General features: G+C 42.3%; 1 protein-coding gene across 1 annotated transcript in view; it reads right to left on the bottom strand.

The window, feature by feature from the left end:
• The window catches only part of LOC120050711 (neural cell adhesion molecule 2-like), a 131,320-nt gene that overhangs the window by 50,659 nt on the left and 62,342 nt on the right, over nt 1–18,319 (bottom strand). The window contains exons 11-13 of the mRNA XM_038997278.1: nt 18,015–18,111; nt 15,429–15,602; nt 7,540–7,781 (exon numbers count right to left, since the gene is read on the bottom strand). Of these exons, the coding sequence (XP_038853206.1) occupies nt 7,540–7,781; nt 15,429–15,602; nt 18,015–18,111 (513 nt within the window). The remainder of the gene's footprint in view (nt 1–7,539; nt 7,782–15,428; nt 15,603–18,014; nt 18,112–18,319) is intronic.

Raw genomic sequence — 18,319 nt, 5'->3', positions numbered from 1 at the left:
AGGGACTCATCAATGCATAGGTCCTTATATGGCACAAAGACCCGACCAAATGCTGATGTCAGGCTGGTATGAACATTTCTTATTTTGTATAACGGGTTATTTAGGTTGGCAGTAGCATTGTTGAAGAAATGCAGGCATCGCAGCAGAACTAGGAAACGGTCTTGGGAAAAAAAGGTGGCAAAGAAGGGAGTTGCAAACATAGGATCTGTGCTCCAGTATTCTCGTCGGGAGTTCTTCTTTACTATTCCCATGAGAAAGACTGTCACCAGGAAGGTATACATTTCACTAATTATGGTTGTCACCCATTTAGCGAGTTTCCCCATCACTCCTGGCTCTCTCTCCTCCTGTAGCTCCAAGGCATAGCGATTGGTCTCTGCTATGTCTCCCACCAGCTCCTCTGTCAGAAACAACTTGAAGCACTCTGCCTCAGATGGAAATGCCAAGGGGCTTTGCACTCCAGACTGGGACTCAACAAAGACAAACAGCAGGGCCAGGAGGGGTGAAATGGCTGGCGGCCTTCCAGCTACTACAGAACTCAGAGCTTCATCCACTGTCGGTCTGCCTGCAGCACCACCAGCATCTTCAAAGGGACCTGGGACTTCGTCAGTGGACAAGGGGTCCTCAGATTCTGGTTCTCAATGGTTACAAGGTTGGGGGCAGCTCCTCACTGTCACTGTCAGAATCCGATTCCTGACTTTCAGACTCATTGTCAGAATTTTTAAAAATCTCCTGAATTTCCGCATTTGTGAGTTGCTCCTTTTGAAAGACATTGCTAATGCTACAGCTTATCTCACTAGCTACATACATAAACAACAACACTGAATGGCTCAGAGAGGGAGTGAGAGGTTACGTGATTGACTGCCGGCACATGCCATTTGTATCAATAAATCACTATCAGAAAATGTTTTGTTTGGTAATTATTTATGTATTTGCTGTTTTATTCACATGTTTTCAAGTACTGTGACAAAACATGCATTCCAATTCTTGCATAGATTGTAATGAACACATTATGTGTGTAAAATACTTTTCTGAAGTTTGTACTGATTATGATGAGCTAAGCTAATTCCAGCCTTGTGTGGACACATGTTTGTTGACATACAATGCATTTTGGGGTTCACATCGTCTGTCGTACCAAAGATATTATAACAAAACGAGTTGAGTAAGGGTTTACTCATTTTCGAGAACTTCTGCAAGTGAATGGTGGGATGTGAACGATGGTAGACGACACACCCCTTTCAACATGCATACTATAAACAGACCAAACTCATCTTGTCTTCTCTTATTATCTTTGGTTTCTGTGAAAAAACAAACAAAGCGAAGCGCAGAAACTACCCATCGTAGGATTACTTTCGATTTCTAGAAAGTGTTTAACTCAATTATTTCGATAAATGGTGAGCTCACCCATGATGTGATTAATTATAACTAGTAATTACTATTAGCTAATTCATATTGTAGTTTATGTCAGCAGAGAGTTATAAAAATATGACCGCTTGTGTTATGTCAATCTTTCCTCAGTTAGCGCTAGGACAAATGTGGCCTACATTTTTTCCGGTTTGGATGATTGTGTTATGCTGTAGCTACTTCTGTGAATGTCTGAACATCGCATTCCAAAATAAACTGCTCACATTCTGGACATAACTTTGTAAGGACTGTGTTTGTGCAAAATGTTTCTGAAAGAACAGTGTGGCCAGCTCAAATGCTGATTGTTGTGTCATTCGAAAATGGACGTTCTAAATAAGCATTCTAATCAAGTGTTGTAATCACACCGGTTTGATCATATGCTACAGGGACCACTGTAGAACGATCACACAAATGTGTTGGTATGTGTGAAAAAGTTAAATAGGCTACACAGGTTCTGTATTTATTTTCTTAGTCAACCTTGTGTTCTGTTTCGTTGTGTTCTTTAACGTAGCCCTGTTTCTTTGTGTTCTTGAACGTAGCCCTGTCTTTCATTTTTGTTTATTGTTTTCACCTGTGTTAGTTACTCACCTGGTCTCATCAGCTCCTTATTTAGTTCAGTTCATTCTGTTTGTGCCTTTGTGAAGTATTGCTCGTTTTGACTACAAAGCCTTTTCCTAGCTCATTTGTGAGAACAATTTATAGCCTTCAGTCCTAGTTCTGATTCACCTGCCTGTTTGCCTTCCTGTGTATGACCATTGCCTGCCTGTGACCACGATTCCTGCCTTCTGCGAAGGCGAAATAAACACCCGCCGTGCTCTGCGCGTGAATCTAAACCTTTTTCTCCCTGAGTATTCATTACACGCACATTTCCACAATGACAGAGAAGGAGAAATTCACTTTTTGTGTGTTAAAAACAACTGTTCAGATCACCACTGCCACATAGCTTCTTTCTTATCCTATTATTTCCTTTCCTTTCCCTTCCCTCTCCTTTTCTTTACTCTCCGTACCCCTCCCAGTTATTTATTGTTTTCCTTTTCCACTCCTTTACTTTCTTTTCCTTTCTGAAATAAACTTTTTTATCTCATCATAGGGAAACAGAGTGAAGTGTCACAGTGTGAGGCCTTTGCTTTGACAGCATGCCAAATGCATATTCAACCATTTAGCCTCCTTGGATTCTTCCACAAAATGTCAAAATAGAAGAGAAAGATAATAGTGTGGAATGGGCTTTAGGAAATGGGCCATGGTTTTATTTTTCAGAGTCATGGAAGGTGGAATAAAGCTAAGGCCATTCAAGCATTGGAAAGCAGTTAGATACGGGTGACTGTGTGTGTTAATACAAATATGTGTGTGTGCATACTGTATATGTGTTTGTGTAAGAGAGTGCATATACACTACCGTTAAAAAGTTTGCGGTCACTTACAAATGTCCTTGTTTTTGAAAGAAAAGCACATTTTCTGTCCATTAAAATAACATCAAATTGATCAGAAATACAGTGTAGACATTGTTAATGTTGTAAATCACTACTGTAGCTGGAAACGGCAGATTTTTTATGGAATATGTACATTTATCAGCAACCATCACTCCTGTTACAATGGCACATTGTGTTGGCTAATTCAAATGTATCATTTAAAAGGCTAATTGATCATTAGAAAACACTTTTGAAATTATGTTAGCACAGCTGAAAACTGTTGTTCTGATTAAAGAAGCAATAAAACTGGCCTTTAGACTAGTTGAGTATCTGGAGCATCAGCATTTGTGGGTTTGATTATAGGCTCAAAATGGCCAGAAATAAAGCACTTTCTTCTGAAACTTATCAGTCTATTCTTGTTCTGAGAAATGAAGGCTATTCCATGTGAGAAATTGCCAAGAAACGGAATATCTCGTACACCGCTGTGTACTACTCCCTTCACAGAACAGCGCAAACTGTCTCTAACCAGAATAGAAAGAGGAGTGGGAGGCCCCGGTGCACAACTGAGCAACTGAGTTCTTTGTTTCTGGCCATTTTGAGCCTGTAATCGATCCCACAAATGCTGATGCTACAGATACTCAACTAGTCTAAAGAAGGCCAGTTTTATAGCTTCTTTAATTAGAACAACAATTTTTAGCTGTTCTAACATAATTGCAAAAGGGTTTTCTAATGATCAATTAGCCTTTTAAAATGATAAACTTGGATTAGCTAACACAACATAACTTTGGAATACAGGAGTGATGGTTGCTGATAATGGGGCTCTGTACGCCTATGTAGATATTCCATAAAAAATCTGCCGTTTCCAGCTACAATAGTGATTTACAACATTAACAATGTCTACACTGTATTTCTGATCAATTTGATGTTATTTTAATGGACAATTTTTTTTTTGCTTTTCTTTCAAAAACAAGGAAATTTCTAAGTGACCCCAAACTTTTGAACGGTAGTGTATGTGCACACATGCATCTGTGTATGCACTCCAGCCTGTGCGTGCTTGCCTGAGTCAGGGTCACAGTGTGAGAGAGAGGAGGATGGATGGTGTGATTACTGGGGTGTGGAGGATTGTCCTATTCTTCCCCTCGTTCCCCTGCCTTTGGCCTTCAAAGGGCCTGCTGGAGAGTCCCTGACCTTCTCTCCACACACACACTTTCATCTGCTATAGTATAACTACACATCGCTGTCAGCCTCCCAATGAGACAGAGACACACCTGTATGGACATATTAGCATTGGTTACATCAAATCCCACAGATCAATGTGTGTATGGTTGGATTGTGTGTATGTACATTTCGGTGTTCCTCAAGGTTCCGTTTAAGGACCACTACTGTTTTCACTATATATTTTACCTCTTGGGGATGTCATTCGAAAACATAATGTTAACTTTCACTGCTATGCGGATGACACACAGCTGTACATTTCAATGAAACATGGTGAAGCCTCAAAATTGCCCTCGCTAGAAGCCTGTGTTTCAGACATAAGGAAGTGGATGGCTGAAAACTTTCTACTTTTAAACTCGGACAAAACAGAGATGCTTGTTCTAGGTCCCAAGAAACAAAGAGATATTCTGTTAAATCTGACAATTAATCTTGATGGTTGTAAAGTCGTCTCAAATAAAACTGTGAAGGACCTCGGCGTTACTCTGGACCCTGATCTCTCTTTTGACGAACATATCAAGACTGTTTCAAGGACAGCTTTTTCCATCTACGTAACATTGCAAAAATCTGAAATTTTCTGTCCAAAAATGATGCAGAAAAATGTATCCATGCTTTTGTTACTTCTAGGTTAGACTACTGCAATGCTCTACTTTCCGGCTACCCGGATAAAGCACTAAATAAACTTCAGTTAGTGCTAAATACGGCTGCTAGAATCCTGACTAGAACCAAGAAATTTGATCATATTACTCCAGTGCTAGCTTCCCTACACTGGCTTCCTGTTAAGGCAAGGGCTGATTTCAAAGTTTTACTGTTAACCTATAAAGCGTTACATGGGCTTGCTCCTCCCTATCTTTCCGAGTTGGTCCTGCCGTACATACCTACACGTACGCTACGGTCACAAGACGCAGGCCTCCTAATTGTCCCTAGAATTTCTAAGCAAACAGCTGGAGGCAGGGCTTTCTCCTATAGAGCTCCATTTTTATGGAATGGTCTGCCTACCCATGTGAGAGACGCAGACTCGGTCTCAACCTTTAAATCTTTACTGAAGACTTATCTCTTCAGTAGGTCATATGATTGAGTGTAGTCTGGCCCAGGAGTGTGAAGGTGAACGGAAAGGCTCTGGAGCAACGAACCGCCCTTGCTGTCTCTGCCTGGCCGGTTCCCCTCTCTCCACTGGGATTCTCTGCCTCTAACCCTATTACAGGGGCTGAGTCACTGGCTTACTGGTGCTCTTTCATGCCGTCCCTAGGAGGGATGCGTCACTTGAGTGGGTTGAGTTACTGACGTGATCTTCCTGTCTGGGTTGGCGCCCCCCCTTGGTTTGTGCTGTGGTGGAGATCTTTGTGGGCTATACTCGGCCTTGTCTCAGGACGGTAAGTTGGTGGTTGAAGATATCCCTCTAGTGGTGTGGGGGCTGTGCTTTGGCAAAGTGGGTGGGGTTATATCCTTCCTGTTTGGCCCTGTCCGGGGGTATCACCGGATGGGGCCACAGTGTCTCCTGACCCCTCCTGTCTCAGTCTCCAGTATTTATGCTGCGGTAGTTTATGTGTCGGGGGGCTAGGGTCAGTTGGTTATATCTGGAGTACTTCTCCTGTCTTATCCGGTGTCCTGTGTGAATTTAAGTATGCTCTCTCTAATTCTCTCCTTCTCTCTTTCTTTCTCTCTCTCGGAGGACCTGAGCCCTAGGACCATGCGTCAGGACTACCGGGCACGATGACTCCTTGCTGTCCCCAGTCCACCTGGCCTTGCTGCTGTTCCAGTTTCAACTGTTCTGCCTGCAGCTATGGAACCCTGACCTGTCCACCGGACGTGCTACCTGTCCGGACGTGCTACCGCAGGAGCGGTAGAGATACTCTTAATGATCGGCTATGAAAAGCCAACTGACATTTACTCCTGATTATTATTTGTGAACATTTATGAACATTTGAACATCTTGGCCATGTTCTGTTATAATCTCCACCCGGCACAGCCAGAAGAGGACTGGCCACCCCTCATAGCCTGGTTCCTCTCTAGGTTTCTTCCTAGGTTTTGGCCTTTCTAGGGAGTTTTTCCTAGCCGCCGTGCTTCTACACCTGCATTGCTTGCTGTTTGGGGTTTTAGGCTGGGTTTCTGTACAGCACTTCGAGATATTAGCTGATGTACGAAGGGCTATATAAAATAAACTTGATTTGATGTGAGAGAGAGAAAGAGAGAGAGAGAGAGAGAGAGAGAGAGAGAGAGTGTGTGTATGTGTGTGTGTGAGAGAGAGAGAGAGAGAGAGAGAGGAGAGAGATTGTGTGTGTGAGAGAGAGAGAGGGGGAAGAGAGATTGTGTGTGTGAGAAAGAGAGAGATTAGTTAGTTCACAGTGTGTAGTTTAAGTAAGTAATAGGCAAGCCAGATTTCGGACACCGGCCATAGTACATACTAGTCTCTCCACAGAATAATATACAGTATTTACCTCCATAGTTTCACTGCCAAAAACACTTCAAAGCAGACATAAACAAAGGGGGTGTACTTATTATTTTTAGGCATTGAGCGTGTGTGTGTGCATGTCAGCATGAGGACAGAAAAATAGAGCATAAGCCTTGTGCGCACACAGTCAAAGTAATGCGATTGACACTGCTATTTGCTATTACCTTAAGTGTAGGTATGCAACATTATCTACTACCATTAAACTAGAACAAAAACTACTTGTGGTCCCGTGATTGTGTTTTACGAGAGTGCTTTAGAGTAGAAGTGGCCATCTTGACTCGGTGGTAATTGTGTGGTTGAAAATGCGTGGACCAAATTGGCCTTGTTCGGGGGCACTGGCAGTCCGTAAATACTGTGGTTCTTGGCCGTGTCCGCATGGACTCTACAAGGTGTCGAAAGCTTTCCACAGGGATACTGGCCCATGTTGACTCCAATGCTTTCCACAGTGGCTGGAGGTCCTTTGGGTGGTGGACCATTCTTGATACACACGGGAAACTGATGAGCGTGAAAAACCCAGCAGCGTTGCAGTTCTTGACACAAACGATACCCCGTTCAAAGGCACTTACATTTTTTGTCTTGCCCATTCGCCCTCTGAATGGCACACATACACAATCCATGTCTCAATTGTCTCGACTTAAAAATCTGTCTTTAACCTGTCTCCTCCCCTTCATCAACACTGATTGAAATGGATTTAACACGTGGTATTAATACGGGATCAAAGCTTTCACTTGGATTCACCTGGTCAGTCTATGTCATGGAAAGAGCAGGTGTTCTTAATGTTTTGTACACTCAGTGCATGTAATGTATTGCCATAAAACATATGCAAATAAAGCTAACTGAACAGTTCATGGAGGGTTCTAAGAATAACCCTTCAAATATAAAAAGGTTCTTGGAAGAACACTTTATAGAAGGTTCTAGGTAGAACGTTCTGCAAAGGGTTCTACCTAGCACCAAAAAAGGTTCCCCGATTGGGACAAATTGAAAAACCTTATGGTTCTACTAAGCACCTTTTTTTCTAAGAGTGTACGGTAGTATTTAATGGCAATCCTGACATCCAGCTACTCACTGTCTTGTACTTGACAATGTACTCCACGATGGGCATGCCCCCGTCGTCTTGCTTGACAAGGCCCAGCCGGTAGGCCTTGCCCATCCCTCTCTGGCCATGCACTGCCGGGGGGCTGGGCTCACGTATGGGTAAAGTCTGGAAGGACTCCGTGTGACTGAACTCCCCCTGGCCCTTCCCATTGACTGCAGCCACTCGCACTTCGTAGGTGGTGTTGGGCTCTAGGCCTGTCAGCAGTACTATCGCTGTAGGAGGAGAACCAGGGAGAGCGTTAGTTAGCACATTATCATGTTGTTAGCTTGTTCACAGACAGACAGAGAGTTAGAGCGTGAGAGATAGAGACTTACAGAGAGACAGACATACAGTCAGACAGAGGTAGAGAGAAGAGAAAAGACAGACAGAATAAGAGATAGATACAAAGAGAAAAATAGAGAAATACAAAGAAACGTAGAAAGTCAGAGGGATACAGACGGACACAGAAGTGGAGTGACAGCGAAACAGATAGCTGTGAGAGTGAAACCTCTCACGCCGTGTGTGTATGTATGTGAAAGACGCCTACCACCTCCCACTCTTCTCTGTTGAATCCCACTAATCCACCCCAGTGCCTCTTTGTTCCACCTGGTAAACAAGCTGGCTTAACGCGCTAACAGCATTGGTTAACAGTGCCACAAACACCACTATCAGTCAATGGGAGGGGGCGGGGTCGCCAGCTACGCTAAAGCTAATTGCTAACAGAGCCGCTAACACCACTATGTGTCAAAGAGGGGACCGCAGCATACGGTAAAACTAATGCTAGTGCCACAAATCCCCTGTTCCTATCAGAACCACTCTCTTGTCAATACAGGGGGTGGGACGTACCATAGTGGAGTGCCACAGAGGGATCTGTGTACCTAGCTGTGTTGGGTGAGTATTTCACTGCAGCTGAGCTAGCCAGCATTCTTCCTCCCTGCCTCCTTCCATTCATGGCCAGAGAGATAGTATAGAAGGTAAAGCTGTAAGGGCTCTAAGCCAATATGTGGGAGTGCTGTTTGCGTGGAAACAGTATGAAAACAGTAGTACTCCATTGTTGATTCTCTGGGATCAGTAGATAGTAAAGCTTCAGCACCGATGTTCGGAGTAGGACAACATGTCTTTGGAACTCTCGGACTCTACCGAAATACTATGTGACAACTTCACAGTGTGCAGTGAAATGATAAGCATCTGTCAATAACATCTTGAACATTTTCAAATGTAATGATATTGAATATCGGCGTAAAATATTGGCCATCGGCTCCCCCAAAAAACGGTATCGACATCGACCCTACAAAATCCATATTGGTCATTCTTTAACAAAGCCATTAGATCATACAACCACTCCTAAAATAGCAATACATTAATCAGTAGAGCTTATTAACTTTTTCTCAGCAGTCAGCCCAAAATCATAGATTTCTATGTAAATTCTACAATAAAGTAATTTACATAGTTCATCATGCGGAAATTACAAAAGGACGTTCATGCCGAGTTAGGTATCCAAGATGGAGTAGCAGTGCAGACGTGGTTTGTCGTCCTCTCGTGTACTTTTAAATTTTTCGTCTTTTTTTGTATATATTTCAATTTATTTTCAATCTCTTTTCCATTTTTAAATTAAATATACCTTCCGGTAACATGCCTCACCCAATGTGACACGGATCCGCTATTTTTTTTTTAGACCTTATAGCCAAGAACCTCCATCAGAAACTAGCCAGCTAATTAGCTACTAGCTATTTAGCAATTGTTAGCCACTATTAGCGGCCTTTCCTTCTGCACAGACACCAGCCGTTTTTTTTAGCCTGGATAATACTTGCCAGCATCGGACTGTTTTCTCCACTACAACGCTGGATTCCTGCCGTAAACCCTGGACAATTACTCCTGATCATCACAGCTAGCTAGCTGCCACCGAGTGACCCAGCCCCGAAGCTAGCCCTGAGCCAGGCCTACCTCCCGGCCTACTCTGTGATCACCCGGCTACTCAGCCGATGTCTTCCGGACTCTACCCCAACATGGCTAGAATCCACCACTCCACCGGATCCTTGCCGTAAGCTCTGAACCTGTGCATCGGATCATCGCTGCTACCGAGTGGCTATAGTGACTAACGCCACTGCCCCGAAGCTAGCACCAGTTAGCCGTGAGCCAGGCGCATCTCCCGGCTAGCAAACTAAATTACTACAACTACAATTACCTCTTTCGCCATCTGGTCTGGACCCTTTGTCGACACGGCGCCCCGCCGTACCACCACGACGACTTAACTCCATCCGCTGTGCCCTCAATCGCCATTCACCGGACGTCGGAGCAGACGCTTCTATGTACCCCGGCCTGCTAACTTTAACTTCTTGTGAATAGGGGGGCGCTGTTTTCACTTTGGAAACAATCGTGCCCAAATTAAACGGCCTCGTACTCTGTTCTAGATCATACAATATGCATATTATTATTACTATTGGATAGAAAACACTCTCAAGTTTCTAAAACTGTTTGAATTATATCTGTGAGTAAAACAGAACTCATTTGGCAGCAAACTTCCATACAGGAAGTGAAAAATCTGAAAACGAGGCTCTGTGTCATTCAACTGGCTTTTATTTATGGATCTGTATGCACTTCATACGCCTTCCACTAGATGTCAACAGGCAGTGGAAGGTTGAATGGGGTGTCTAGCTTGATGTGAGGCCGAATAAGAGCTTTTGGAGTGGCAGGTCTGCCCTTTTGTCAGTTTTCGACGGCGCGCGAGGGAGCTCCACATTGTCTTCTGAAAAGCGTTCGGTATACACGGCGAATTGCTCCGGCTCTGATTTTATTTGATACATATGAGAAAAACATCATAAAGTAGGATTTTTCAACCGAGTTTGATCAGTTTATTCAACGTTTATTGGGAATTTGGGAATTTTTCGTTCCATGCGTCAAGAGATGATGGACACGTGAGCTTGACATGGCTAGCCAAAGTTGCTAATTCGACAGAAGAAATGGAAATTCTAAAACCAAACAACGATTTATTCTGGACCTAGGACTCCTTGCACAACATTCTGATGGAAGAACAGCAAAAGTAAGACAACATTTATGATGTTATTTCGTATTTCTGTGTAATATGTTGACTCCAACACGGCGGAGAATAGGTGAGCGCTGTCTCACAATAACGTATGTTGTGGTAAAGTTATTTTTAAAAATCTAACACAGCGGTTGCATTAACTTCTTCTGGCTGCAAGCCCGAGGCCGGCCACAATATGACAACAGCCACTTCAAGTGCAGGGCGCGAAATTCAAAATATATTTTTTAGAAATATTTAACTTTCACACATTAACAAGTCCAATACAGCATATGAAAGATAAACATCTTGTGAATCCAGCCAACATGTCCGATTTTTAAAATGTTTTACAGCGAAAACACCACATATATTTATGTTAGCTCACCACCAAATACAAAAAAGGACAGACATTTTTCACAGCACAGGTAGCATGCACAAAGCCAACCTAACTAACCAAGAACCAACCAAACTAACCAAGAAACAACTTCATCAGATGACAGTCTTATAACATGTTATTCAATAAATCTATGTTTTGTTCGAAAAATGTGCATATTTGAGCTATAAATCAGTTTTACATTGCAGCTACCATCACAGCTACCGTCAGAAATGGCACCGAAGCAGCCAGAGTAATTACAGACACCAACGTCAAATACCTAAATACTCATCATAAAACATTTCTGAAAAATACATGGTGTACAGCAAATGAAAGACAGGCATCTTGTGATTCCAGCCAATATTTCCGATTTCTTAAGTGTTTTACAGCGAAAACACAATATAGCGTTATATTAGCTTACCACAATAGCCAGAAACACAAGCCATTCCCCAGCAGCAAAAGTTAGCGATCGTAACAAACCAGCAAAAGATATATAATTTTTGACTAACCTTGATAAGCTTCATCAGATGACAGTCCTATAACATCAGGTTATACATACACTTATGTTTTGTTCGAAAATGTGCATATTTAGAGCTGAAATCAGTGGTTATACATTGTGCTAACGTAGCATCTTTTTCCCACAACGTCCGGATATTTTTCTGGCACTCACATATTCTGACCAAATAACTATTCATAGACATAACTAAAAAATACATGTTGTATAGGAAATGATAGATACACTAGTTCTTAATGCAATCGCCGTGTTAGAATTCTAAAAATAACTTCATTACGATATGCAGTTTACGTTATGGCGAGAGCGTGCCCAAAACCTGGCCGCAACCTACTAGTACAACATGTTCGACAGATATATGAAATAACATCATAAAATGGGTCCTACTTTTGATGATCTTTCATCAGAATGTTGTACAAGGGGTCCTTTGTCGGGAACAATCGTTGTTTGGATTTAGAATGTCCTCATCTCCAGTCAATTAGCACGGAAAGCTAGCAAAGTGGCGCTAAGCTCTCCTTCCTGAACATACGCAGACAACGCAACACGCCTAACGTCCCGAAAAAATTTCAATAATCTAATGAAACTATATTGAAAAAACATACTTTACGATGATATTGTCACATGTATCAAATAAAATCAAAGCCGGAGATATTAGTCGTCTATAACGACAGCTGTACAGAAGGCAAAACCAGGTCCCTTCGCGCGCTCTCCAGAAAACAGGAAACTGGTGACACATAAAGAGCATTTATTCGAGCCCAGATCAAGTTACACACTCAATTTCTTCTCTCACTACCTGTCGACATCTAGTGGAAGACGTATGAAGTGCATGTAATCTAATAAATATCAAGGACCTTTATAGGCAGCCCCTAGAAGAGAGCATCGAGTTCAGATTTTCCAATTCCTGTCAGGAAGTTTGCTGCAAAATGAGTTCTGTTTTACTCACAGATATAATTCAAACGGTTTTAGAAACTAGAGAGTGTTTTCTATCCAATAGTAATAATAATATGCATATTGTACGAGCAAGAATTGAGTACGAGGCCGTTTGAAATGGGCACCTTTTATCCGGCTACTCAATACTGCCCCTGCAGCCCAAACAGGTTAAGAACCAGTGTATCTTTCATTTGCCATACAACAAGTATTTTTATGTAAAGTTTATGATGAGTTCTTTGGTCAGATTAGGTGAGTGTCCAAAATTAAATATGCACATTTTCGAACAAAACATAAATGTATTGTATAACATGATGTTATAAGACTGTCATCTGATGAAGTTGTTCAAGGTTAGTGATTAATTTTATCTCTATTTCTGGGTTTTGTGAAAGCTACCTATGCGGTGGAAACATGGTGAAAACATGCCGTTGTGTGTTTGGCTATTGTGGTTAGCTAATATAAATACATATTGTGTTTTCGCTGTAAAACATTTTAAAAATCGGAAACGATGGCTGGATTCACAAGATGTTTATCTTTCATTTGCTGTATTGGACTTGTGATTTCATGAAATTATATTATATGATATCCCTGTCCCGTTAGGCTAGGCTATGCTAGTCAGCTTTTTTGATGAGGATGCTCCCGGATCCGGGATGGGTATCACTGAAAGGTTAAACGCTGTGTCTCCCGTGTGCTAGCGTAGTAACGACTACCCTGCGGCTTCCCTGTTCCATCTATTGCTGTTCACTTGACCCTATGATCACTTGGCTACATAGCTGATGCCTGCTGGACTGTTCATTAATCACGCTACTCCATTTTGTTTATTTTTTTGTTCATCTGTTGGCCCCAACTCAGGCCCTGTGTGTAGTTAACCGACCCTCTCTGCCCATTCATCACCATTTAACCTGTTGTTGTTGTCTTAGCGGATAAGCTGTTGTTGTCTTACCCATTGTTGCCTTAGCTAGCTCTCCCAATCAACACCTGTGATTGCTTTATGCCTCGCTTTATGTCTCTCTCAAATGTCAATATGCCTTGCACACTGTTGTTTAGGATAGTTATTATTGTCTTAGTTTACTGCGGAGCCCCTAGTCCCACTCAACATGCCTCAAATACCTCCTTTGTCCCACCTCCCACACACATGATGACGTCACCTAGCATAACTAGCCCGTCCAGAGATGCAACCTCTCTTATCATCACTCGGTGCCTGGGTTTACCTCCACTGTACCCGCACCCCACCATACCCCCGTCTGTACATTATGCCCTGAATCTATTCTACCATGCCCAGAAATCTGCTCCTTTTATTCTCTGTCCCCAATGCACCAGACGACCAGTTTTGGCCTATTTATTGCCTTACCTCCTCACGCCATTTGCACACACTGTATATAGACTTTCTTTTTTTCTATTGTGTTATTGACTGTACGCTTGTTTATTCCATGTGTAACTCTGTGTTGTTGTTTGTGTCGCACTGCTTTGCTTTATCTTGGCCAGGTCGCAGTTGTAAATGAGAACTTGTTCTCAACTAGCTTAGCTGGTTAAATAAAGGTGAAATAAAAAATAAAAATAAAATAGGCATTCGCTGAACTTGAGTGAAGGTTGTTGTTTTGCAACTTGCGCTGCTTTAAAAGTGCGCTAAGGGTAATGGTTGCTTTGCAATTGTATAATGGGGGATCTAAATGCAAAATGAGCTAATTGCTAACATTTTGTCTCTACCAGGGGTTTGACGAGACCTTTAGTGAGCGCCAGTGGCATTCAGATGAACAAATTGTGCCAACTCATTATACACAGAGCTGTTTTATAGTGTAAAGTGCATCATTACTATTAAGTCCCTGAAGTGGCTCCAAATAATATTTGCGACTGGTAATTAGTTGATTTGGCTATCTCCGTTAACGTGCTCACCTCGAGACAAGGAAGGTGGTGAAACAGGTGGGGGTGGAACACAAGAACTAACACCATTTAAGAATTCATACAATATACTTCACAACCTTGATTTCTTTCTCACTGTACACCCCCCTCGAATGTATCCCTCTCCCAAATCTCTCTAAAATCTTATTTTCATTTTTTTCTCTCTCCATCTTCTTCATATTTTCTCTTTCATTCTATCCTCTTTAACTCCGTCTGTCTTTCTTTCTGTTCACATTGCCTGTATATATCACTTTGTTCTCTCTCTATCCCTCAATGCTTTCCATGCTTCTCAGCATTCTCCGCGCTCCATCTCACTATTGTAATAGACTCCAAAATGAGGGATATTAGCGATAAGCCCTTCAGGTTTGTCAGATCTGCTTATCGTCTGAGAATTCGTCCTTCTGAGGTGGTCTTTTTTTGAAGTCCTCCACATCACGCACACCCACTCCCCTGAGTGCCTCCAAAATCAATTTCGAGTCGTGGAGCCAGAGTAGAAAGGGAAAGACAGTTGCTTTTCAGACCTGCTGGTTAGCTGCCTCCCCCTCTCTCCCTCCCTCTCTCTCTCTCTCCCTCCCTTTCACAGGCTTTATGACCAGAGCGTAGGAGGCCTCCTGATCTTGTGGAGGCTTGCCGCAGAGAGACGGTTCGCAGCGCGAATCAAGTAGCGACGGCTTCCTGTTCACGCTTGTTTGGCTGGTTCACTGGTTCGATATGTTTGTGTGAGGACGGGGGACTAATGTGCGGAAACAAAGGTTCATCAAGGATGAGGGGTCTTAGTCTGACTTAGGTGGGCAGGACCTTGCAGTGAAAGACCTAACCTTACTTAGTCCCCGAAGACGGCAGCTTTTTCTTTGTCTGAGTAAATGTAAAGCATGTAAATGTAAGAAAACATGAGATATGTCGCTGATGGTCATCTAGAATGTCCGTACCATTGTTGATGATGATTGTACATTTTTATGACGATAATGACGATGATGATTGATGATGACAAAAATGTTGTTGAAGATGATGATGATGAACATGATGTCCATTTTGATGTAGATGATGATGATGGCAATGAAAATAACAATGATGATGACATAATGACAGCGACAATGATCAGAATAGGGATAATGAAGATCAGAACAGTGGAAATAGGGGAAAACACTCACTCTGGACACCATGTGACTTGACGTCTCTCCAGGCCTGCGAGCCCACTTCTTTGTAGTTGACCAGGTAGTGGCCAATGGGTACACCGCCATGTGAGTCGGGTTTCATGAATGTCACCGTGGCGATGCGCTGTGACACGGCCGACAAGCGCACCGAGTACGGGTTCGAGGGCACGTCTACAAAAAAGCAGAGAAATAGGTGTCACACTCATAAACGTCCCCCATTGAAACAACACACATCCAAACACACATACATTGATGTCTCTATTTGTTTGGAAACATAATATCGTTGGTGTGTCGTTATTGGCAAATCAAAACTCTCACAAGTGATACAAAGATGTTGCTATGGCAACTCAGCCTTATTGGGTTTTACAATGCAGAATGCTTTGTGTTAACCCACATACAGTGTTCAGGCGTAGCAACAAAAAAAAAAGCACACACACACACACACACACACACACACACACACACACACACACACACGCACACACACACACACACTCAAAGGCAAACCATCAACCATATGGATAAAAGCAAAGTTTGAGCTATGAATGTCTATGTACAAAGCCTGATTCAACAAGAAATAGAATAATGGGGTGCAAATAATTCATACACATTGTAAAAGTTGCATAGTTACAATGTGTATCTAACGACAAGTTATTATTTACACATAAACTGTATTTCTTTCAATCTCTGTTGCTATATGACACAAAGTTAGAGTGGGAAGGGAGACAAATTGAACTATCTTTGCTAACACTGTGGGTATAAGCAGTTCAAGCCTTCAGAGTCAACCCTTAACAGTCTTATATACTGCATTTTTAACTTGGCACAACCCCATGGTATCTTGAGTAATACATCAAAGACCATATTCACGATGCATCTCAGAGTAGGAGTACTGATCTGATTTTGCCTTTTAAGTCATAATGAATAAGAGGGTGGACCTGATCCTACAGTAGTTCAGCACTCCTACTCTGAGAGGCTTTGTGAATTCAGGCCCAAAACTTCTTAACATCAGGGATAATGCATGACTTTTCAACTATTATCTGCCATTTACTTGCATCAGTAACATTCATAATATCATTCAAGTTACATAAGGAGTTGGATAAGCGGGTTAGTGCTGCGTCACGGTTTCCATAGGAATGAACTGATCATGAATCAAGTGTTAGCATTTAGCGGGGTAGTTGGCTGACAGGGTTGGCTCACAGTCGTCTATCTAGAGTTGTTACACTAGAGTTTCCTCTCTCTTTAATGATCAGACTTTGAAGCCGAATCCAACTGATGGGAGGGAGAGTGTGTGAAGGACCCATTGTTTCATTTCATGGATCCCCCAAACCTCTGTTTTAGTCTTATGGTTTGTTATTCACAATGTGGCGACACTCCATTCATTGCGATAAAGGGGAAAGAGATCTGAATCTTAATTGAGCGAAGACTTGTTTACTTTCCTTTAGTGATTGTGTCTGTGTGTGTGACAGAGAGAGAGTTTGTAAAGGTGTCTCTGTGTGTTTGAAATGTGTGTTCCGACGTGTGTGTGTGTGCATGTATGCGAAAAATGCATACGTATATGGGTATGTGTGTGGAAGAATATCTCTTAAAACTACATCGTAAGTCCTTTTTTCTCAGAATTCTACTTCTAAGAGTGTTTGAAGTAATTGAATCTGCACTAAAGTGAATTGGACTGTGTTATTTTATATTAGCCTGCTCTATGCACCATAAATTAGGGGGTACTTTAGTAAATAGAGTGAACTACGTTAAATCAGCGAGCACTATTTGAGATTAGGTTAGGCTAAATAGAGGTTGGGGGGTGGTTGTGGTGGGGTTAGTGGATTTACTGCCATGGAAATGGCAAATAAGTAGGTTATCAACAACAAAACAGAGCGAGAGGGGTGCAAAACAGTTGGAAGACACTATCTGGGCAAGCATAAACGCACACACGTACATACAGTACACATAGTAATGCACGTACACACTAATATGCAGCATACACACAAACACACTAGTATAAATGCACACACACACACACAAAGGGAAGTTTGAGCTATGAAGGTCTGTGCACAAAGCCAGATTCAACAATTGATTCTCAAACCTTCCAAATAAGTCGTACAAGTCGCTAAAGTTGAATAGTTAGAATGTGTATTATCTAAACATAAACCGTACTTAGGCGGTACTTTAGTAAATAGGGGGAGCTACAGTATGTTAAATCAGTGAGAACCATTTGAGATTAGGTTAGGCTAAATAGAGGTTAGGGGGTGGTTATGGGATTTACTGCCATGGTAACAGCAAACAAGGAGGTTATCAACAACAAAAGAGAGAGAGAGGGGTGAAAAACAGTTGGAAGATACTATCTGAAGTGGCGCTTTGTTGCTTTGGTCAGCACTAGATATTTCATTGAGTGATTGGGGCGATATTTGGTCGATCATACCACATGGATGATACACAGTTGGAGCTATTTGATTGATGGATGAACTTTGATATGTTGATGGTTTACCCGATTGGTGCATGGTTTACCCGATTCCATATGTATGATATCAAGGGAAAGTCCAATGTGCTATAATGAGGGAGGATTGGTTACTTTACGAGGCCAGCACTTACCTGCCTGGGCCAAGATGAACTCCTGGTATTTCACTCCGATGTTGTTCCGGGCCGTGCAGTTGTAGCGTCCGAAATCCCTGTCGGACACTGGGGTGACCTAGGGACAAACATTTGAGTGAGCACAGAGACCAGAGGTAAATCAATACAATGACACTGGCATTACACTAAGTGAAGACTTTGGGTAACACTATTTTAGCCATTATAAAGAATTGTTTATTTCATTCAGCCCTTATTTTACCAGATAAGTTGGCAATGACCTAGGGAAGAGATGCAGAGGAGAGGAAAGGAGTTGAATAGACCACTTG

Source organism: Salvelinus namaycush, chromosome 7, assembly GCF_016432855.1.
Source record: "Salvelinus namaycush isolate Seneca chromosome 7, SaNama_1.0, whole genome shotgun sequence".
NCBI lineage: Eukaryota > Metazoa > Chordata > Actinopteri > Salmoniformes > Salmonidae > Salvelinus > Salvelinus namaycush.
Note: the sequence above shows the minus strand (reverse complement) of the source record. Positions and strands in the feature narration are given on the sequence as shown.